This window comes from Heloderma suspectum, chromosome 10, assembly GCF_057233095.1.
Source record: "Heloderma suspectum isolate Gila_16-S chromosome 10, 16-S_ref, whole genome shotgun sequence".
Taxonomy (NCBI): domain Eukaryota; kingdom Metazoa; phylum Chordata; class Lepidosauria; order Squamata; family Helodermatidae; genus Heloderma; species Heloderma suspectum.
The window spans coordinates 6,558,814-6,581,738 of record NC_139467.1 but is presented as its reverse complement, the minus strand read 5'-3'; the positions used below and the strand labels follow the sequence as shown (position 1 = coordinate 6,581,738).

The following is a 22,925-nucleotide window of genomic DNA, read 5'->3' as shown; positions in this document are numbered from 1 at the left end:
CTGCATGATCACTCCCACTGTGAGCAGCAGTGGCTAAACAGCCCTGGGTTGTTTGCCACGTTACGCAGACTAGGAACCCTGGCCTGCCTCTCCCCCCTGACAAGCCGGAGAAACAATGCATGGCTGGTTGTTGGGCTATTTCTCTGGCTTGTCAGGGGAGGCACAAGCCAGAGTTCCTGGTTTGTGCAACATGACAAACAACCCAGGGCTGGAGCCAAATTTCGTACTCCTTCACTATACATCCTTTTCTGCGAAGTTTGGGAACACGCACAGCCCCTGACTACTGCACTGGGAGTGGGGCAGGAGCAGGAAGATACACACACCCTATCATTACCGGCAGCTGGGTGAGAGGGGGGAGGACAGGGGAACACGCACCATGGGGTTAACTCAGCCCCAGGCAGCCTTTGAGCTCATGCAGGGAGATGAGCTTGTTGTCGTTGAGGTCACAGTAGTCCAGGAACTTGCGGGCGCAGCGTTTGGGCCGGGTGTTCGTCCTCATGTAGAGCTTCAGGGGACGCAGCTCCCGTTCGCTGATGCTGTTGCTGAAGTCCTTGTCCAGGCGCACAAACTGCCAGCGCACTGCCCGCTCCTCCAGGGTGGGGCCCACAAAGCTGTCCGGAAACCTGCAGACCAGAAGCAGAGAGCAGCAGCCGTCAGAGGCTTCCCGCGCTCAAGACGTGGCTTCCCGGGCCTCCGTGCTTCTCCCAAATACTGGGACAAAGACCCAGGGGAGCTTGATGGCACGCCCAGGGGATCGGTGGCCCTCCCGATAGCACTGAAGTCTCATTGCCCCAGTCAGCATGGCCAATGGTCAGGGGCGATGGGAGCTGTAGTCAGTGGAGGTGGGCCGCCCCGTTTTCGGTGGGCGGTGAATCCCTTCTGAGTTTCAGTCAGAACCCACCAGAACTCTAAAGGAGCTAGCCATGGGGCTGAGCCCTAGCCCCAAACCCGGTTCAGCACCTTGGATAGCTCTGTTAGAGTTCTGGCCCATTCAGACTGAAACCCTGGATGGCTTCGAAGCCCCACCAAAATCAGAGCCACCAGCCTCCAGTGGCTGTCGTTCAACATCTGGAGGCCCACGGGGCCCCTGTTCCTCCTGTGTGGGTTTGCTTGTGAAGAGAAAGTCCCAGAGATAGGCGACAGCGCCGGCTCCAGGTTGTGGGGGCCCTTGGGCAAGACACTGCCGGTGGGCCCCTCACTCACGGACCCTCCCTTCTCGCCATCACGGTCACCGGCCGCTCTCGCTCCTCCTCCTCTGCCTCCTCATGGCTACTGCTGGCCTGCTTGCTTGGCAGGCAGGGAGCCAGAGGGCAAGCGGGCTGCAAGGGTGAGGAGAAGGAGCAAGTCCAGGGGGCTCTTGTCAGGGGGGTCTTGCTGAGGGGGTGCCCTTGGCAGGTGCCCAGCCAACCTTGGCAGAGGAAACCAGCTTATTTTACAGATATTTGGGGTGAGCAGGTGCGAAGCAAGCACACACGCAGGATGGTTCTCAGAAAGCTTCTGCACTAGCTGCTTTCCCCATAAGGGCCTCTTAACTAGGGATTTATGAGAATTTCACTTTTGCTCGCAAAACACACGAGCGTGCCCCATTCGAAGCTCTGAACGCGAGTGTGAGCACAAGCACGTGTCCGCCAGAAATATTCGTAAATTGTCGAACATGTGCTCATGTTCGTTTCATTCCTGAGTCCCAGTCCAATTTGCACAAATCTCCTAATTTGGGCAAATTTCCTCTGTAGACTGAATCAACCCCGCTTTAGCCCATGGAGGAAATTCGCGCAAATTAGCAAATTTGGGGACATTTGCGCAAATCTCCCATTAGATTACTGCTTGATTTGCGCAAGTTTCCCGAATGTTGCTAATGTGCCCATCCCTACTTTTAATGCTCCTGAGATGTCCGTGTTCCACCATCAGGTGGAAGCAGAATTAAAGCCACGCTCCCATGTGGCACTGAAGAGAGCGCCATTTTCCCTATGCAAGTTCACAAAACTTGTCCATACTGCAGAGGAGAACAATATGCCCACTTCTGAAAAGCAATGGAATGCAGTGATGCAGCTAGGTGATTTTAGACCCTGGACTTAATGGTCGTACAGAGCGGGGGGGGGGGGGGGGAGGAATGGCTTTAGTAAACAGCCATGTGCATTAATTTCATGCTTCACAATTGAAGTAACATTTCTCTTCCCCATCCCTCCCTTACTGCCATTCCATCCTTACAACTGCTTCTACATTCCTGATACATTAGAGCAATAAACCAACAAACCAGAAGGAGTTGTTCTTAATGTTTAGACTAAACATTTAATCTAACCCTTTAGACTAAACTTTTAGAGAGACATTTTTCTCCCTCTCTCATAATACTAGAACCTGGCGTCATCCCATGAAGCTGACTGGAGGGAGATTCAGGACAGATAAAAAGCAGTCCTTCTTCACACAGTGCATAGTGAAACTATGGAACTCACTTCCACAAGATGTAGTGAGAACCACTAATTTGGACAAATTCCTGGGAGGAGAAGGCTATGCGTGTCTACTAGTCCTGAGGGCTCTGTGCTACCTCCAGAACCAGAGGCAGTGAGCCTATGTACACCAGTTGCTGGGGAACATGGGCTGGAGGGTGCTGTTGCACTCCTGTCCTGCTTGTGAGTTTCCCGCCGACAGCTGGTTGGCCACTGTGGGAACAGAATGCTGGACTAGGTGGAGCCTGGGTCTGATCCAGTACAGCTGTTCTTATGTTACATCTTAAAATGTTTTTGTTGCAGTTTGAGCCCTTTGGAACAACAGGAAACAAATATGCACCGTTATCTAGGAGACAGCCGTTCAAACACCTGAAGACGGCTGTCATATTGCCTCTTAATTGTCCCTTCTCCAAGGAAAACACAACCAACTCCTTCAACCTCGTAGGTTTGGGGATGCTTACAAACAGACAGGTCCTAGCGCTAGCAATCCAAAGGTGCATGGCGCAGCTATTCTATCTTTCCCTCCTTAATGGAGGGAAAACACAGGAGGGTTACAAATGGAAAGTGAGGACATCACGACCTCCGTAAAGTTCTGTGAATGAGATAGGACGACTGCACAATAAAAAAGCATCCTTGCTCTTTAGGTCTCTTAGTGCGCAATACTATGCATGGTTAGACAGAAAAAAAAGTCCTACAACTCCCAGCATTCCCCAGCCAGCCATGCTGACTGGGGAATGATGGGAGTTGTAGGACTTTTTCTGTCAAAACATGCATAACATGTTGCCCTTCTCTGGACACGTCCCAGAAGAACAGGGAAATCTAGATGACTTTGTGCTAGGAGATGGGGGTTGGGGAGAGAAAGACAAGTCCCACTACATTCACAGGGGGTGAGCTTGCTCCCACGTAACTTAGCAGGAGTTGCATCCGAGCAGACATCCATATGTTCAGGCTGTTTGCTAACACACAGAGCTGAAGAAAGTAACTCCACCTAATTTAACCATGTGTAAATCACTCCTGTTTCATGTGTATAATTAGCACAAGTTCTAGAGCCAGAAGAACCCTAGCGGCTTGATTTGGAAGGGGAGTTAGGGGAGGAGCAGTTAACAGTCCCACCATTTCCTCTCTCATTTTTAATTTTTTGGTTTGTCTGTGCTCTCCTGCATTAGAGAGAACTTTACAGCACACACAAAGGGTACCTAGGTTCATCTTGGCTTAACCAGCAAACATTTGGGAAATTCTGATCCAAAGGCAATAGGCAAAGAGATACTGCAGAGTGGCACTACAAAGGGAAATCTCGGCATCGCTAACCACATCGTCAATAGACCTATTTCTCCCACCCACCATGTGCTTCAAATTTTGCTTTTCCTCATCCACACGTGTGGAAACATCACACCTGTTCTGTTAATTGCAACAACAACAAAGACAGTCTCTGCGGTCTCAAAAGAGATGGAAGAAAAATGGTGGAAACATGGTAGAATGACAACTGGATGAATATGTCATGTGGATGCCACATAAAAAGTGAGTGAACAAACTGCGACTACATAGGAGTAAATGGCTCAGTTGGAAGCACCCTCACCCCCCCAAAGCAACCACAGCCCCCAAGGCTTGTACTCGCCAGCCTACTCTAGAAATGTAGAACTTTTTCTTTGGCCAAGTTCAAAACTGCCTCTTGCTTGTCACACCTCAAGGAGGTGGATATGATATTTCAAGTAGGCCGTTTCTGCTTGGAGCACATGTCCATTTCATTTCATTTATTATATTTCTATACCGCTCCAGAGCCAAAGCTCTCTGGGCGGTTCACAAAAATTAAAAACACATTAAAATAGATCATATAACATATAAATCTATTCACATAAAAACATGGAACAAACAGCACACACAACAACAACATCTATCTTTAACAATTTAAAACCATCAGCTGAATCTTGATTACATTCAGGTTCCCCATATATTTGGAAACTAACAGGTGTAGTTAGCAAGGGTTATATACAATTCCCTGGCAGGGCTCTAAGACACAGGCCTGCAGCAGGGTTTCTCTTTATCTGCGTTGCCTGCGGAATCTTGATTATTCATTCAGCTCAATACAGGCATGTTGGTAATGTAACAAGCTTGTTAAACACCTTTGTGGGACCCAAATGAGTCTTTAAGGTTAAACAGGCATGGGAGAAATGAAGGAGCATGTGTTGCAGGATGGGGGGGGGGGGCTTTCAATCCCATATAACCCTGTGGGTCTTTGATTCTATAGCTAATGAAAGGGCTGGAGTAGCTTAGCAAGGAGATTTCCCAGCCTTTGGACCCATCTGGCCAGCACTTACCTTCGGTACGGGACGGGCATCATTCTTGACTGCAACATGTCTGAAGCTAAGGCTTTGATCAAATTGGAGAGAAACTCTGCCTTCTTAGCGCCGGGACAACCTAGCAGGAAAGGAAGGAGGGAATCTTTCAAGACGTTCACTTTTTAGTAGTGACGGTGCGGGTGCCTGATTCCATCTGGGAATCCAGCGGAACCCCCTCTGCCCACGGCCCCAAGCCACGCTCACTGAGCCCCTGCCCCCACTTGCCCCCTGCCTGCTCTCATCAAGTGGCCCATACTCACCCTGGCGGCCTCGTTGAGCTCTGTGGTTGCCATTTTTTGAAAAATAAAATGGCGACCGCAAAAATGCGCATATTTGCATGTGCACAAAATGCGCATTTTTGCATATGTACAAATATGCACATTTTCACGTATGTGCAAATATGCGCATTTTTGCGATTACCATTTTATTTTTCAAAAAATGGTGACTGCGGAGCTTGATGAGGCTGCCTGTGTGACTGTAGGCTGCTTGCTGAGCGTGGGAGGGGCTCAAGCGTGGTCCAGGGACCGGTGAGCTGGGGCAGAGGCTGGGTGGGCGCCCAGAGAACCCGGACAGGGCTGGTTTGCACATCCCTACTTTTTAGCGCCCTAAATAGTCTGTGTCTAGGGAGGAAGTGCAGAACCCCAGACCTGGGGGCCAAATCCAGCCCTCATGAGGTACCAGTCCAGCTGGCCAGGGTTCTCCAGAAAGCCATGCCCCTTTTATTTGACCCCATCCCCTTTCCCCGACCACCAATCATTTGGTGGCTTCCTGGCTTTTGTGCAGTTTTTTTCTCATTCTGAAAAGTTGAAATGCTTCTCCTACGGCTAGTGGCAGTAAGAGCTTGAAGCTCCAATAGGCTGGTATTTTTAGTGCTTTTGGCCCTGCCCCTTTTGCCTCTGGCCCCGCCCACCTATGGAATGCAGCCCCCAAGAGCTTCGGCCCTCAGGCTGAAAAAGGTTCAACACCCCTGGCCCATCTGTCAACTGACAGAAAGATGACAAGGAAATGTTTAAAAATAATCACACAGATAAAAACCATTAGGCTAGAAGCCCCAGGACCTACCTGGAAGGGTCCGATCCCGGAAAAGGGAGCCCAGTTCCGCACTCTTGGCTGCTGTGTCAGCCTCACAGTCTGGGGGGAAATTCCTGTAGGAAGGAAGAGTCTGCATGGAGGAGAGGTGGCGGAGTTTTTTTTATTGCATGCGGGGCCCATCAAGGGGAGAGTGGGAGGCACGACAGAATCCCCAATAAGTATTTATCGAGGGGCCCACCCAAAGAGAGAGTGGGAGGAGAAGGCGATGCCCCAGACAGATCTCTCTATCCAAACTCCGCGCTCTGTGTCCTCCTGGCTCCAGGTGTCAGCTTTTGCAGGATAAACGTGTAAGAACAGCCTGGTTGGATCAGAGCCTGGCTGGATCCATCTAGCCTGCCATCCTGTTTCCAACTGTGGGCGGCCAGACACCTCTGGGAAGCTCAGAAGCACTGCACGGAAGTGAGGTGTGCCCATTCTTCTCTGTGGTGCCGGCTCCAGGTTTTTGAGGGCCCTTGGGCAAGACACCCTCAAGGGCCCCCTGCCTCAGCCTTCTCACCACCATCGTCACCAGCTGCCATTGTTCCGCATTCCCTTTCTCATCATTGCCACTGCTTGCCAGGTGGGCAGAGAGCCAATGGCCGAGGAGGCCGTGGCATCTCCAGCTCCTCCTTCTCACCGCCACTGTTGTCTGGGCTGACGCAAGAGGCGGGTGAACAAGCAGGTTGCAATGGTGAAGAGAAGGAGCAGGTCCAGGGGGCTCTTGTCCATGGGCCCCTCCTGGGTGGGGGCCCTCAACAGGTGCCCAACCATGTCAACCCTTGACTCTGGCCCTGCTGCTTTGACCCCAGCAACAGAGGTAGATTTTCTGTGAATATGGAGGCTCCATTTAGCTATCACAGACAATAGCCATTAGCAGATTTCTCCTCCATGAGTTTGTCTAACTCTGCTGGATTGGACTCAAGATCCATCTCATTTAGCATCCCATTACCTACAGTGGCCCAACCGAGTGCTTCTGACGGATCAGCTTCATTGGTGAGCTCTAACTCCCGGTATTATATGAGAGGAACAAAAAAAGATCTTGCCAGATCCTTTATAATTTTTTATTGCTCTCATATGTTCTCTAAGGGTCAAAGTGTTATGTATGTATGTATGTATGTATGTATGTATTACATTTATATCCCACCTTTTTTCCTCTTTAAGGAGCCCAAGGCAGCGTACATGATCCTTCTCCTCTCCATTTTATCCTCACAACAACAACCCTGTGAGGGAGGCTGGGCTGAGAGTCTGTGACTGGCCCAAAGTCACCCAGTGACTTCCATGGCCGAGTGGGGACTAGAACCCGGATCTCCCGACTCCCGGACCAACACTCCCATCGCTATACCACGCTGGCTACAGTAGACATTAGTAGTGTACTTAGCAACCACATCTCAGTTAAAAAACACCCAAGAACTTGGTGCAGCAGGGGGGATTTTAACCCTTCCTGGCTCAGCTGCAATCCTGACAAAAATTGCCCTCTCCCCACCCCTCCATGCATGGCATTTAGTCATAGGAAAAAAACTTCTGTCAAGGGGAGCGTTTCTCCAAAGGTTAATTGCTTCTTGTCCCATTGGTGCATACAGACGTTTCTTTTATGGGGTGCTTGTATTTTAGTGTTTAATTGTTTTAGACGTTTTCAATTTTGTAGGTTTTAATTCTGTTGTAAGTCGCCTCCGGGTTTCCTTTGAGGAAATCATCTAAGAAATCGAAATGATAATAATAGTAATGATAATAATAATGATAATTTCATTTTGCCCCACTGTTGCTATTGATCATAAGCTAGGGAGGTTTACAATATAATTTAAAGCACAATAGCACACTAGAACATACAACAAACAATACAATTAAAAGAAAATTAAAAGAAAAAAACATGAAAACAGCCAAGTGGAAGTTTTTCAAGCAACCCAGTGTTTTCTAATACGAAATCTTTAAATGCCTGAGACAATAAAAACCAGGAAGGGGGCCTTTTCTGCTGTGGCACCCTGGCTGGGGAATGAGCTCCCTAGAGAGGTTTGCCTGGTGCCTATGTTGTACTCCTTCAAGCGCCAGGTGAAGACCTTTTTGTTCTCGCAGTATTTTAGCATTTTAGCATCCTAATCTTTGAGCTCTGGTGTTTTAAATCTGTATTTTAAATATCTGCACTGCTGCTAGATTTTATTCCGGTTGTACTGTTATATTGTGACTTCAAGCTTTCATATTTTGTTTTACGCTGAGCTTTGTGATTTTAATTTTTGTGAACTGCCCAGAGAGCTTTGGCTATTGGACAGTATAGAAATAAATAAATAAATATGTTTTAACCCAGTGCCTTAATGATAATAAAGTGGTCATGAGATGAACTTCTTTGGGGAGGGTTCTGTGCAGTCAGGGTGCCATAGATTAAAAGGCAACATAGGAAGTCAGACCCTTGGTCCATCTCGCTCAACACGGCCCGCAGACACTGACTGGGTTCCCACACTCAGCGGTTGAGTGTGGGCTGTTGATGAACAGCGGGTTGTTTGTTGAACCGTGGGTTAGCATATTGCCTGAACCCAGGACATTTTCTGCAGGGTGGCTTGTTAAGCATGCAGCGCGGTTTATATTTCTCGAACAAGCCACCTTGAGAACCTATGGTTTGTTGTTGGGTTATTCAGGGTGGTTAGCAAGCCACAGTGCAAGGTTAACAAGCCACCCAGCGGAAAATGCTCTGGGTTTGGACAACACACTAACCCACGTTTCAACAAACAACCCATGGTTCAACAACAACCCACACTCAGACACCAAGTGTGGGTTAGCATGTTGTGTGAACAGCCCGATAGTGGGACTTCAATACTGACCGTGTGGACGTGCCTGGGACAGGCCGGCCGGTGTCCACCCGCACGCACCAACAGTACCCCGTAGCCTGATGGCATTGCACGGCCTTATAGGTGCCGTCCCCCTCACATTCTGGGATGAAGGTGCCTTCTTGCTGGTGCTGCCGGGCCTCGTCAATGGCTTCGCGCCGCTCTTGTTCACAGGATGGGGGATGCTCTACAGGGAAGAGAAATGGCACAAGGCAGCTGCCAGTCAGAACAAAGTCATCAAACCACCTCTTACCACCCCCACCAGCTACAGGATTGTAGACTTTTGTTGGAATCTATCCATTAAAAGTCTGAAGCTTTAAAATATTGCTATTTTTAATCAAGGATGGAGAAGGATGTCTCCCTGAAAGCTTTTGTTCAGCTAATACCAAACAACACTTCTTCAATGGATTGTGGTGTATAGAAAATGCTTGCTAAGATGAGCAGTGATGGGCTTTGATGGCTGGTGGCTACTAGGTACTGAACTCACCCCATTGACTTGGGTGGGGGCTGGAGAGGAGCCATGGTAGCCAGCAATGAAGCCGGCTGGAAAAAAAAGACTGAGCTTTTGCAGCTGACTGGCAAAGAAAAAGGAACTTTGCAGGACTCTGAAGGCATGCTGTTTGCTTTGGAGGGAATCAGTACCTTTTTACAGAGCAGCACCAACTAGGTGCTGGCCTGCTCCCTTATGCTCAAGTCTGCAAAGAAGCAGATATGTATTACAGAAACACCTAGGAGTCTCTTAAAGAAGCTGGTCTTGTGGCAGAGAATTCTGTACATTTCTTATGTGTTGGTGTGAACAAGGATTTCCTTTTCATCTGCTCCGAGCCCAGCCCCAGTGCAAGCTCTCTCGCTGCCTGAGGTGGGAGAGGACACGTGCTGCTGCGTTGCGCCCCCTTCCCCTGTCGCACACTCCCCTTCCCCTTACCACTGCTGCGTAAGCTCTATGGAGGGCTGTGAGGCCAGAAGAAGTGGCTGAGGAGCTCTTGTCAGAGACACACAGGGGCTTCTTCAGGCCGCGGGGCTCTCCATAAAGCTGACACTACAGCAGCAAAAGGGGGGGGGGCGTGCAATGAGGAAAACAGAGGGCAGATGGCTGCTCCAGAGAGCCCCGCCGGCCACTCTGCCATTGCAGCCAATGCCACAGTGGGAGAGAGGCTGGCCGGGCTCTCCAGAGCACACGCTGGAGGTGGCCAGAAGTCCAAAACATCTGGAGGGCACCAGATTGGGGAAGGCTGGAGTAGAGGACGCAGTGCAGACTTAAGTGTATCGGGCTCTACTAAGTGTCATGTATGTTTCACGTTACACGTAGGACTGTAAAGGCAAGCAAACACACAATGGCTTATTATTATTATTATTATTACTATTACTTTTATATCCCACCTTTTTCCTCTTGCAAGGAACCCAAGGTGGCTTTCACGGTCCTCCTTCTCTCCACTTTATCCTCACAAAACCCCTGTGAGGTAGATTAGGCTGAGAGTCAGTGGCCGGCCTAAAGTCACCCAGTGAGCTTCACGGCTGAGTGGGGACTTGAACCCAGGTCTCCTCAGCCCCAGTCCAACACTCTAACCACTAACCGACACTGGCTAGGTTCCCCATGTTTGAAAATAAAAAATCCAGTCAGTACTCCAGGTGAAACCTGAGATGAAACGTGGTTTCCTCGCGAGGCAGCAGTGCTGTCATGGAGCCGGGGCTCGCAGGGACACAGCGCTGGGACACCTGTATTAGCAGGGACCCTGATGTCGTCTGCCACCCCGCTCGGAATGCCTTGTTCCCTCTGAGCTTAACTGCAATCCTCGCAGTAGCTGGGCAGAAATAAATTTTCTCAGCAACAATATATTGTTCCATGTTGCAATGCAAAGTAGTCTGGAGTGGCTTGGTCTTGAATGGGCAATGCAGAATCCCACAGCGCAGGACATGGAATAATGGGCTGAAGTGACAGGAAGCCAGATTCCGGATGAACATCAGGAAAAACCTCCTGACTGTTAGAGCAATACGGCAATGGGCCCCATGACCTCGGGAGGTGGTGGGCTCTCCCACACTGGAGGCATTCAAGATGAGGCTGGATAGCCATCTGTCAGGGATGCTCTGACTCGGAGTCCTGCATTGAGCAGGGGGTTGGATTCGATGGCCTTGTAGGCCCCTTCCAACCCTACTATTCTATGATTCTGTGATTCTGTGAAGACCCATGAGCTTTACAAAAGACCTGCTCCTGGCGGGGATGAAAACCACTAGAACAGGTTTGTTGATAGTGATCAACCCTGCTGCCTGGATTGTTGGACTCTCCTTGGGGGTGTGGCTCTGGGGACTGTCATGACGAGAGCCTGCACTTCAAAAGTTGCCACTGCACCACTGGTAGGCAGAGAACAAAAAGCAGGAGAGAGGAACGTGACACTTTTTATATCAGCAACGCATAATTGGAGCATAATTTTGGGTGGTGCACTAGTGTAAAACCCCCCAAATGTCAACAGGACCCAAATTGAGTAGTGTTACCTAGTGGCTGGAGGGAACAAAACAGTAAAGTCCCATCTCCAGGTAGCAGACACTCACTGTCCTACAGTTGTAGAATCCCAGTCTTGAACAGCTAAGGGTGCCATCCTATGGAAGGTTAGACAGAAAAAAGGCCCTACAACTCCCAGCATGCCCCAGCCAGCCCTGCTGGCTGGGGCATGCTGGGAGTTGTAGGGCCTTTTTCTGTCTAACCCTCCATAGGATCGCTCCCTAAATTATTTTCCAAATTACACCCAAAACAAAGCAAGCTGTGCATTTGAGATGCTTCCTGATGGATTAGCAGGGCTTCGCGTGTTTTATGTCAGCCATGATGATGACCCTTCTCTGCACCTTTCCCAGCTCTACGTTGTCCTGGCAAACGCAGGGCTGAAGCCAAGCAGTAGCCCCGCTGCCCCGCTGCCCCCCCCCCCCCGCAGCTTCTGCAGAACTCATGTGCCAGAGATAGCTTGCAAGACGGGGGACAAGGCGAGGCCGCAGCAAGGGCCCGGCTGCAGTTGAGGGGCAGCCCTGCGCTTGCAAGCGGCCGCCCCTTGCCTTCTAAGGCTGGCTGTTGAGGGTCGGATGTTGCCAAGGGCTCACCTTGAGCAGGCTTCGGCGTGTGGTTGGGCTTGAAATCTGGGATGATGATGGGGATCAGGAATGGCAAAGAGGTCCCCTCTGGATGGAGTGGAGACAGAAACAGACACACATACAGAGAGAGACACAGACAATAGGAAAGGGAAAGCAGACTGGTCAGGGGCGTGCTACACAAGGGCCCATGAGGCCAGAGCCCTGGATATATTTCCCAGGGCCCTGATCTATTCCACAGGGCCCTGAGGGTCCATTGGTGCCAATGGACAGGCTTTTTTCCCTCAGCTTAATTGCCACGCAGGGGCAATTTTCAAGGGGGATTGTAGCTGTGGAGAGAAGGGTTAACTGTCCCCTCCCCACATGTTGCTACAGCTTCCCCCTGCACAGCAATTAACCGGGGGGGGGGGGGGGCTTTCTCCTTTGGTTTGGGATGAATTGGGTCAGGATGCAAATTAACTGAAGAATTTATTTTATTTGAGATTATTTGTATGACAGAGTAATTGGCTGGCTTTGAATCTGTTACATTTAAATAAATCCTAGTAATTATTTCAAAATATGATATATATGCAGATTTTATGCAGATTTTGTCCTATAGGCTTCAGTCCTAATGACCCCTGGACATGGCATTAGGGGACTACTTCATACCAGCCAGCTGTTTGATGGCCACCCCATCCATGCATCTGCTTCATATACATTCCTTCCGAATACAATGCACAGACCTCCCGGCCCTAACAGAAAGAGGGACACAACCCCACTCCTAGACTTGCCAGCTCCCCCAACAGGACGCAATTGTTCCCAAATTGTACGGGAACCCATTCCCCCCACCCTTAACTAGGGGGCAGCCATTCCACACAGACACATCCTTTGCAACAAGTGGCAAAGAAGTCCTTCCTCTTATCTGTCCTGAAGCTCTTCCCAATCAGCTTCATGGGGTGACCCCAGTGGGTTCTAGTATTATGTCAGGATGGTACTGAAGTTGTGCTTTATCTGCCCCTGGCAAAAAGGCACAAATCAAGGCTGAAAAGATATTGGGGGGCAACCCAGAAAAGACTGGAATACAAAGGGCCTTCTCAGTGGCTGCTCCCAGGTTCTAAAACTCTCTGCTGAGGGAGGCTAGCTTAGCTCCCTCTCTGTTGTCCTCCCCCAGCAGCCAAAGATGTTTTTATTCAGGCAGACCTTTGGCATATAAACTGATCTGTTGCTAAAGGTGTTTTTTTTAATTGGTTGGTACTGCTTATTTCTGTTGTTGTTGTATTTTTAATTGAATTTTAATTTATTTGTTTTTATGCTGTTTTAATTAAGATGATTTTAATCTGGATTTTATTGTTAGCAACCTTGAGTGCCATTTTTGGGCAGAAAAGATGGGATATAAATAAAATAAAGAATATAATATAAAGAACAATCTCCTAATGTTGTCATCTGGCTTTTCAGTAAAAAGCCAGGGGGAAAACGGTATTTTGTCATTTTAGACTGCACTGCTAATCTGGGAGCAACCATAGCTATAAAGAGGCTGAGGGCACAATCCTATGCATGTTTAGACAGGAAAACGTCCTATAATTCCCAGCATGCCCCAGCCAGCAGGGCTGGCTGGGGCATGCTGGGAGTTTTAGGACAATTTCTGTCTAAACATGCATAGGATGGCGCCCTGAATTGATTAATCAACCAAAAAAAAAATTAATCGGTTGACAGCTTTTAAAGTTGTGTATTAACCTTTTTCATATTTCATTACAACACGCACGTCACAGACCTTTCTTTATACTGCAAACAAACCCATAGCAATGGCAACAGGAGAGCAAGGGCTTCACCTTCCCAAATGGGTGGAACTGGGTGGGGTAAGGAGGACCACTTACCTTCCTGCTTGTGGGGCAGGGGGCTTGACTGGGTGGGCCGGGGCCTGGCGCCTTCTTCTGCGTTCAGGGAGGAAAAGAGGTCGAAGGCAACTATTACAGAGGTTTTAGCGTCATCTACTTTGTCCAAAAAATGGAGGAGTTCAGAGCTACAGGATGGCTTGCCTCTAGGGTTGCCACCATTATTTTTTTCCTGGCAGGGGCGCTGTGTCTTGGACAGGCAGAATTCCAACAGGTGCAGATTTTCCTAATGTGGGGAAAGCTGAACCTGTTGAATTTCTGCCTGCCACGCAGCTATTAAAGGCATCGGACATTTTTTTTACTGGGGGACACGCAATCCAACTTTGTTCTCTCTTCAGCAGTAGTGCCCCCCCCAATCCAACTATCTAACCGCATTCCGCTCCCGTAGCTGGAAATGGGACCCAGGAGTCCTGGCTCCACCTCCTGCCCCTCCCTGTGGAACTCTAGTCACAGGTGGAGGCGCAGTACTCACACTTGCCTTTAGAGGGAGCACCCTTTCTTCCCTGGAGATCCCTAGAGAACGTCATTCTGATGGCTGGGTCTGGATTTTTAAATATCTTACCCCCAGGGTAGAAATGGCTGGGCCAGTATTTGGCAGAGGGATGGGCAGCTGGTGGGGTGCAAAAGCAGGACAAGAGCAGGTGGGATGGAGCCTTACCTCTCCGAGAGGAGTTAGGATCTTGCCATGAAGTTCGAACTGTGTAGGAACCTGCCAGGGGTAGTGGTGCAGAAAGTGGCAAGAGGAATTAAGGGGTTACAAACCAGCTCTGCTTTCCCCCCCTCCCTCCTGCTCTACTCTGAATAGCCAACATTTTTTGACTGGCCCTGTTCTTGTGCCTTAAACAGAGGCCCGACATACAGCAATTGATTGGGTGGAAAAAATTTCCTGTGGCTTCATCTCTGTGCCAGAAAAAGCATCCCCTGCTGAATTACTGTGAGTTAAAAGGTGCAGGAGTGGGCCCAGAAAAAAAAAACAAACCCTTGGCAACTCTCTTCCCTGACGAAGGAGGAGGGGGATATCATGGGGCAGCACCCTAGAACCTGCTCTCTGAAGGAGAGAGATGCGACGTGCAGGAGAAACTGAAGAAGAAAATACCTGTACAATTTGGTGTTTCGTTGAGCACTGAGGTTCCACTGATGGGCTTCCCTTCAGGTGTGGCGCACCAGCAGTATCCAGTCTGTTTATGGCACTGGACCTAGGAGGGAGAAGGAAGGGGGATAATGAAGTCAAGGCCAGATCCCTCTCTTATCACGCGGTCAGTCGTGCCGGTAGAAAAAATATATAGCTTGCAGACACGGTTGGTCTGGTAACCTCCACTCCTCCTGCCTTAACACTCCAGCTGAGCATCGCTTTCTAATAGCCATGCATGCCACTTCTTTAAAGAAACTGATATTAAATAATTACGTCATTCAAGTGCCTCTGAGCATGTAAAGAAAGCCTTTCCTTCAACACTGTGTAATGGCAGCCTGCCCCCACATTCTTATGATCAAGAAACAGGTGTCACACATAGGGAAGTATGAGAATTTCATTTTTGCTTGCAAAACATGCAAGAATGCCCCATTCGAAGGTTCAAACATGAGCATGAGCACAAGCATATGTCCACTGAAAATATTCATGAACTGTAGAACACACGCTTGCATTTGTCTCGTTCCCAATTCCCAGTTCAATTTGTGCAAATTTCCTCAGTAGACTGAATCAGCCCCGCTTTAGTCTATGGAGGAAATTTGCACAAATTAGGAGATTTGCACAAATCTGGAAAGGTTTGTGCAAATCTCCTGTTTGATGGCTGCTTGGTTTGCGCAAATCTCCCATTCGATCGCTGCTCAGTTTGTGCAAATCTCCTGTTCAATCACCACTTGATTTGCAGAAGTTTCTCATTCGCACAAAGCAAGCAGTGATCGCGAATGGGAATCAGTCACAAGATGAGCATCTAGACGATGCACAGAGAATTCTCGCGATCTCAGACACTGCTCATCCGCCCATCCCTAGTTACACACTCCCCACTACCTTAAGCACAGAGACGTTCCAGGGGTAACGCTATTGGGTTTGGTTTCCTTTGGATGAGGGAACGCTTGATGGAGAATATTTTCTTTTTTTTCTGAATATAGGGCCAGAACGTCAGTGGAGGCAAACAACAGGCACTCCTGCAAGGCAGAAGACGCCCCAGACTGCACCCTCAGCAGCAAACGCCATCCAAAGTGCAACCCTTATGCTTGTCTACTCAAAAGTAAGCTCTGCTGAATTCCATGGGACTTACTCCCAGGTAAGTGTGTACAGGATTGCAGCCTTAGTCATGTTAGAATATCGATGGAAATAAACGGGGCTTGAGTTAGTCATGACTAAGTCTGGATCCAACCCCTGCTCTGCTTCAGTCTCTCCAAACGGTGAACGACTCTTTGCACTGTCCCTCCGCTGCTTCCCCTCAGCTGGAGGGCTGTCACCTCCTTCTCCAAGCACTGATGGAGATCTCATTCACAAATACGGAGAGATGCCCGGCTATCAGGACACCGTCTCCTAACCGTTTGCTCCTCTGGATGAAAAGTGTTGAAGAGCCATCCTGAATCTGCCTACACACGTGAATGGCCGGGTCAACAGCCATAACAGAAGGCTTCCTTCTGGAACAGATGATGGGGCTCCCCTGCAGATCCAGCACTTTCTTACTTAGGGTGCAATCCTATGCATGTTGAAACAGAAAAAAGTCCTACAATTCCCAGTGTTCCCCAGCTGGGAATTGTAGGACTTTTTTCTGTCTAAACATGCATAGGATTGCACCCTAACCTACTTAAATAAATAAATGCACACCCCTGCCCCCAGTCTCTTCCTGGCAGCTTTCTGAGAACAGAGCCCAAAAGATTGTCTGAAATGTTTAAAGCTTACAGCAATACACACCTTATGCCATACCCGACCGTTCTTGCTTTCACCCAGGCATCCCAGCATACCCTCGCGGCAACGCATGCCTATGCACCTGCAAGAGCGCACTCCAGTGCAACCCCTGCAATTCCATTGCTTTCATTAAAACAATCCTGTAACCCAAATGAATGATCCTTTAACAAACTGGAATGGTCGTTCTGTTCCCACAACCAGGATGGTTTTGGTGAAGTCTGCTAGAGGAAACCCCCCATTCTGAGGGCCAAGGAGTCCACTGGAGGCGGGGTGGGGGGTAGGTGGACAGCACCATGCTGCCAAGGAAAGGCAGGAAGAAGTTACCTGCAGGAAGGTGCCGTCTTCGCCACATTCTGGGACGTACGTCGCATGAGCCTGGCGCCGGGACTGCGAGAGCGCGACGGCTCGGTCCTCCAGGCAGCGGGAGAGGTTGGTGTCTGCATGGGAGATAGGACAAGGACACAGGTAAAAATGCAGCATCAAAGAGCTTCTGAGCATGTACAGAGAGCACCTCTATCACCACTGAAAGCCATCTGATCTATGCCTCCCTGGGACGGGTAGGTTTCCAAAGAAGAGTTTGTTAACTTTCATTCTGCCATGAGCCCGAGGAGCTTTTTATTACAAAAGTGCCTCTCGGGTTGGAGACAGGGTTCCAACTCAGGGGTGTTATGGGATTAGAAGTGGCAAACAGTGTCCTCTTGTTTCTCCTCTTTCACCAAACACAAAGTATATGTGATATGAATCTACCCAGGCACTACAATCAACAACGGAGGTCCTGCTCCAGGTGCCTTGGACAGGTGCCTCCATTTGGCGCCACTCCCTGCGTCGGTGTCACACGTCCAGCAAGTCTTCTTCCCGCACTCTCTCACTCCCGGGACCGCTATCTATGTCAGGAATGCCGGTGGGAGGAATCTCTGCCAGCTGTTGGCCCTGGGAAGGATGAGCGCGCTCCTCTCCCAGGAGCGGCTGCTCCACCTCAGAATCAGAACTACTCTGAGATTCTATGGGCTCAGTGTCCACCCTGACATCACATGTGATTTCTGCTTTTCTGGGATTTTCTTCTTCTTTACTATTTGCCTGCATATTGTTTTGATTATAGGTGCTTCCAGATTAGGTTTGTATGGTGCCATTGGCCTGCCTCATTCATGGAATTTTACAGAGGGTCCGGATGATATCATCTCCAACTCGTCACCCTCCAGTGTTTTTCCCCTGCTTCTTCCATCCTTTCTCTTACTACAGAAAACTGGTTCTGACTGAAACCCGGAGCGGATTCACTGCCCCACTGATATCAGAGCCACCAGGCTTCTATTCTCTCTCTCTCTCTCTCCCTCTCTCTCTCTCTCTCTCTTTTAAGCTAGCACAGCATCTAAATTTATTGCTAGCTTTGTTAATATAAAGACTCCCTAGTTGCTCTCCATTTCACCAAGAAAGGAAACTGTCGGTTTCACCCAGGATAGGAGGAGTTAATATCTGGATTTTACATTTTTAAAAAATGGGGGATCACCAATTCTCTCCTACTTTTTTGTTCCCTGTGGTCCTAGGGCAGCCTTCTCCAACTGGTGCCCTTCAGATGTGTGGGACTACAATTGTAGTCCAACATATTTGGAGGCTACCAGGTTGGAGAACACTGCCTTAGGGACACTGAAACCATCATATCACCTGGCAGAGGGCAATTTGAATTTGAAACCCTCCTCCTCCGTATCATCTTAAGATCCTGATTGTGCAGCTAAACTGGGGTTGGACCAACTCCCATATGAGGGAAGGTTACAAACAGCTGGGATAAAGCTATCAATGGCCACTGGTCCTGGTGGCTCTATGCGCCCTCCAGTATCAGAGGCGGTACTGGCCTATGTACACCAGTGGCTGGGGAGCATGGGCGGGAGGGTGCTGTTGCACTTGTGTCCCGCTCGTGGGATTCCCTCAGGCAGCTGGTTGGCCACTGTGTGAACAGAACGCTGGACTCAATGGACCCTTGTCCTGATCCAGCAGGGCTCTTCTTATGGTCTTATGTTCTTATGACTGTGCAGAAAGCCGCCAACCTGCTTTTTGGAACAGTTCAGCTTTGCCGAGATCTCAAAACTTGAAATTTTTTTGAAACCCCCCCACAAATTTTATGTGAGTTTTGAGTGGCCCTTATGAAGTATTAATTATATGTATTTTACTATATTAAAAAGAGTTACTCATACATACATGCTGCATTCTGTTAGCATAGATATGTTCCTGAATGCTACAAGAAATTTTCCTCTGTCCCCAGCAGTCCAAGGACTGTGGTTTTTCTTTGTTGAAGACGTCCCTTTGATGTGTGGCTTGCTCTGCTTTTAGACTTCTGTTCCTGGCTACCACTGCAAGTAGACCCCAACTCTCACAGCCCAGAGCTCTGCCTGCCTTTGCCTTTAACTAGGGATGTATGGATTTTGTTAAATCTGTTCCATCTGTGTTTCACAGATTGTCAGACGTCTTGATGGAACTGGACTTTTTAAAAGAGAATGTCGTTCCACTCGCGCTAATGCACATTAGCGCTAATGCGCACTAGCGCAAGTGTGTGCTATTGTTCATGTGCACTTGCACAAAAGTGTAATAGCATACATCTCCCCCCAAGTGAAAAACCACTTCACAAGTCCACAGCAACCACACAGCTTGGAAAAAACCAGTCTGCTGAGGAACCCGCAAATTGGATTCATAGAAATCCAAACTTACCTCAATCTATTGCGGATTTCTCCAACATCCCTACATTGGAGTGCAGATTTCATGTCCTGATTTTTGAGGGAGAGGGATAAAACTGACTGAGAGAAATTTCTAAGGATCAGCGTAGTTTGTGTACAGCAGATTATAGCTTTCCACGCATTGTGGAAGCATTTTCAATCCCCTTGATGCCCCTGTTGCCGAGTCAGCCTGGGGCCCAACCATCTCCACACAGAGAAATGGATTATAATTATAACTGTTAGAATACTAATTATGTAGGGCTTTAATAGTAGGGCTGTCACTAGATTTAAAAAAAAAAACTTAGCCAATTCAATCTGCATAAATTTGCATATGAATAAAACAGACACTTTTCAGGGATAAGACATACTTCCTTTGTTTTTAGCTGATGCCTCTGTGTGTGTGTGAGAGAGAGAGAGAGAGAGAGAGAGCAGATGCCATCTTAGAAGACGCCATCTGGTGTCCTGTATGCCAGAAGAAGAAAACACAGCTCCTAAGATGATGCCGTGATATGCAGTTTTTATCAGCGCCCCCCAATCCGGCACCCTTCAGATCTGTTGGACTACAACTCCCATCATCCCCAGTTGTAGTCCAACACATCTGTAGTGCGCCATGTTGGGCAAAGGATGTTCTGTGGGAACAATCAGCTTAAAAAAAAAAATTGTGATTAACCAGAAGCTAGTTCTGAATTCAATTCAAATTTGGGGGGAGTGGGGTGTAATCCATCAATCTAACCCAGGGCGCAGTACCTCAGGCTTGGGGGCCACACCTGGCCCTCTGGGGGTCCCAATCCAGTCCCCAGAAGGCCATGTCCTCATCCCCTTTCCCCCAAACACCAATCATTTGGTGGTTTTCGTGTATTTTCTTCCCCATTCTACAAGGTTGAAATGCCTCTCCTAAGCTACAATATGTTGGTATTTGGGGCTCCAGCCCTTTTGCCTTTGGTCCCACGCACCTCGGGAATGTGGCCCCTGAAATGGAATCCAACCCTCTGGCTGAAAGAGCTTCTGCACCCCTGATCTAACCGATTCACTGACGGACGTTGTAGCCCTCTTTGACAGCTATGTTCAAAAGAGAATTTCAGCAGGTACAGCTTGTCCCATGATAGTGCTGCAGGGTGGGGAGAAGCTTCACCTTCCAGAAATTCCCTCTTCGTAACTATGAAGGGCGCCAGAGCTCTGTCCTCTTTTGCATTCGGTCACACACACACAGATCGGCCACATGCACAAAGCTTTTGTACAAAATCTCTACCTACTGTTGGGCTCTCGGTGGGCAGCCCCACCACAGCGGAAGCGGGGCAGAGCTTCGAGGGAAGGCTCCCGACATCGAGCTCTCTGGAAGGCACACGGCGACTTATAGAGCTTCCCGTCGGAGGCGCAGACAGGGCGGCCACGCTCCTGAGGGCACTCCAGCGGGCACGGCAACTCTCCCTGGTCGCTCTCCGAGATGATGAACTGCAAAGAGACAGACGAGTGTTAAGAGATCTGGTGCACAATTAAAGAAATCTTAGTCAATGAATCATATGAGCTGTAATCAATTAAAGCTACATGCAATTGCCTATAAGGAAAAAAACCAACCATGAAGACAGCACTGGTTCCCAGTCCATTGCTAGGCACAATTCAAGGTGTCCATGTTTGTAATGCTTACAACAAATACTGGGGGGGGGGGAACCCCACAGATGAGCACCATCTATTCTGTGCAAGAAAGGGGCACACCTTTTCTAAGTTGATGCCTACTTCAACATACCTGTGCATCTTCTAAAAACAAAGCAAATGTACCTTTCTTTAGAGTTATTGGTTTTTCTCTTATTCAAGTTTATGCAGATTTATTTCTTAACCCCAAGAAATAAATGAACTACACATCTATACAGTTAATCAGCAGAGTTTTCTAATTGCAAGAATCCCTTGTTCAAAGCCCAGTTCCGTCACGAAGGGCCACAGGCAACCCCCACATCACAGCCTCAGTTTGCTTGCCTATTTCTGTAAAATGGGCATTGCAGCCAAGTTGTTGCAAAGGTGATTGAGAGAAAGAAGCTTGTAAGCACTTTGAGTATTTTATAGTAAGCCACTTTGAGTTTCATAATGGAAGAACAGTGGGATATAAATATGCTAAATAAATAAGTAACTAAAACAAAACAGTCACAACTTGAAGAAAGAGAGAAAATCTTTTTGAAAAAGTGAGGTGCAGGACTTAATTTGTGCTGGGCTCACCCAGGTCCAGCCCATGTAATGTCATGGATCAATTCTGGAATGCTACGAGAGATGGACATTGTCCTGTGCAGGTGCAGAGTGCATATCTCTCTCCACTCCGTAATGCCAGAAAGTCCCCTCACATCAGGAAATAGGGCAGCCTTCCCTAATCTGGCACCCTCTGGATGTTTTGGACTACAACTCCCATCATCCACAGCCAGCGTGGCCAATGGCGGGGAAAATGCAGTATTATTTGTGAAAGTGAATGAATGCCCTTTTTACCTGTATATTTGCCTTATTCTGCTATGCCACAGTGCCACCTAGAGGTTATGTAGCAGAAAAGCAGGAAAGGAAATGCTCTTTTTGTAGTGCTCGGTCAATTCTGTGATGAAACCGGAATCAGACACAGCACATTAGCAGCCTTGTGTAGATAAGCCCCTTGTTAGGGAAAGAAATTAGGAGCCCACTTCAATTCTCATCTTTAGCCATGCTGGCTGGGGAAGATGGGAGTTGTAGCCCAACACATCTGGAGGGCACCAGGTTGGAGAAGAACTCACTTCCAGATTAGAAATCGGTGTTTCCAGACTGACCTGAGGTCAGGAATCTCTTTTCCTAGAACAGCCTTCTCCAATGTGGCACCCACCAGATGTTTTGGACTTCAGCTCCCATCAGCTCTGGCCAGCATGGCCAATGGTCAGGAATGCTGGGTGTTGTAGTCAGTTGTAGACAGTTAACTTCTAACTGTCCTAGAAGTTAAAAACCAGAGACGGGGCCCGACAAACTAAGAAGAGGGCCTCTACCCTGCTATTCGCTTCTGTTTGGCCATTATTTTTATTTTTGTCTTGTCGTTTTAAACTTTTAAATGTTGATATTCTACTTTATTGTCTGTATTTTACTGTCTTGAACATTATGGTTTCAATTGTTGTGAACCACTGAGGCAGCTTCGGCTATTGGGCAGTATAAAAATATAACCAATAAAATCAAAGGAATAATACATAAAATAACCTGCTGCCCATGTTCGGGATCCAAGAAGGCATCTTTTGACTGTGTGGAGAGGGAGAGAAGGCAGGGAGGGGTTTGAAGAAAGAGCCGTGTGTTTTGCTGGCAGGATAGAGAGAGCTTGTTGGATGACATGGCACACTGCAAATTGAGAGGGTTTTTTTGCAGGGGCGGGCAGTTTCCACGCATTCTCACAAAAAACCCTGCACACGCACACACTCCCTCCCCAGAGCTTTGGGCTTCTTGTTGTCACCAAAGATCTATTTCTCCCCCGCGCCCCCACACACAAGCGCACACATGCACTCTTCTTTTTCCATCCCTCCTTTGCCCCATTGTACCCTGCCCCTGGGGGGCGCTGCACTGATTGTGTACCTTGGCGTGCTTCAAGGCAGCCGGTGAAAGGAGTTGGTTTAACTAATTGCAGTGTAAATAAACACGGGCGAAAGAGCAGCCAATTAAAAGCCAACCACGGTTGGAGACCTAGTTTTGCTTGATGTACAGTGAGGCGTAATTTTTTTTTCTAGGCAACAGCCCAGACCA

At 48.5% G+C, this 22,925-nt stretch overlaps 1 protein-coding gene across 1 annotated transcript in view; it reads right to left on the bottom strand.

Moving 5' to 3' along the window:
- The window catches only part of LOC146337556 (SPARC-related modular calcium-binding protein 1-like), a 62,272-nt gene that overhangs the window by 2,638 nt on the left and 36,709 nt on the right, over positions 1-22,925 (bottom strand). Inside the window, exons 2-11 of the mRNA XM_084814857.1 lie at positions 20,453-20,651; positions 16,822-16,934; positions 14,710-14,809; positions 14,272-14,322; positions 13,596-13,652; positions 11,755-11,832; positions 8,662-8,854; positions 5,843-5,925; positions 4,760-4,859; positions 376-623 (exon numbers count right to left, since the gene is read on the bottom strand). Of these exons, the coding sequence (XP_084670983.1) occupies positions 383-623; positions 4,760-4,859; positions 5,843-5,925; positions 8,662-8,854; positions 11,755-11,832; positions 13,596-13,652; positions 14,272-14,322; positions 14,710-14,809; positions 16,822-16,934; positions 20,453-20,651 (1,215 nt within the window). The 3' untranslated portion in view covers positions 376-382. The remainder of the gene's footprint in view (positions 1-375; positions 624-4,759; positions 4,860-5,842; positions 5,926-8,661; positions 8,855-11,754; positions 11,833-13,595; positions 13,653-14,271; positions 14,323-14,709; positions 14,810-16,821; positions 16,935-20,452; positions 20,652-22,925) is intronic.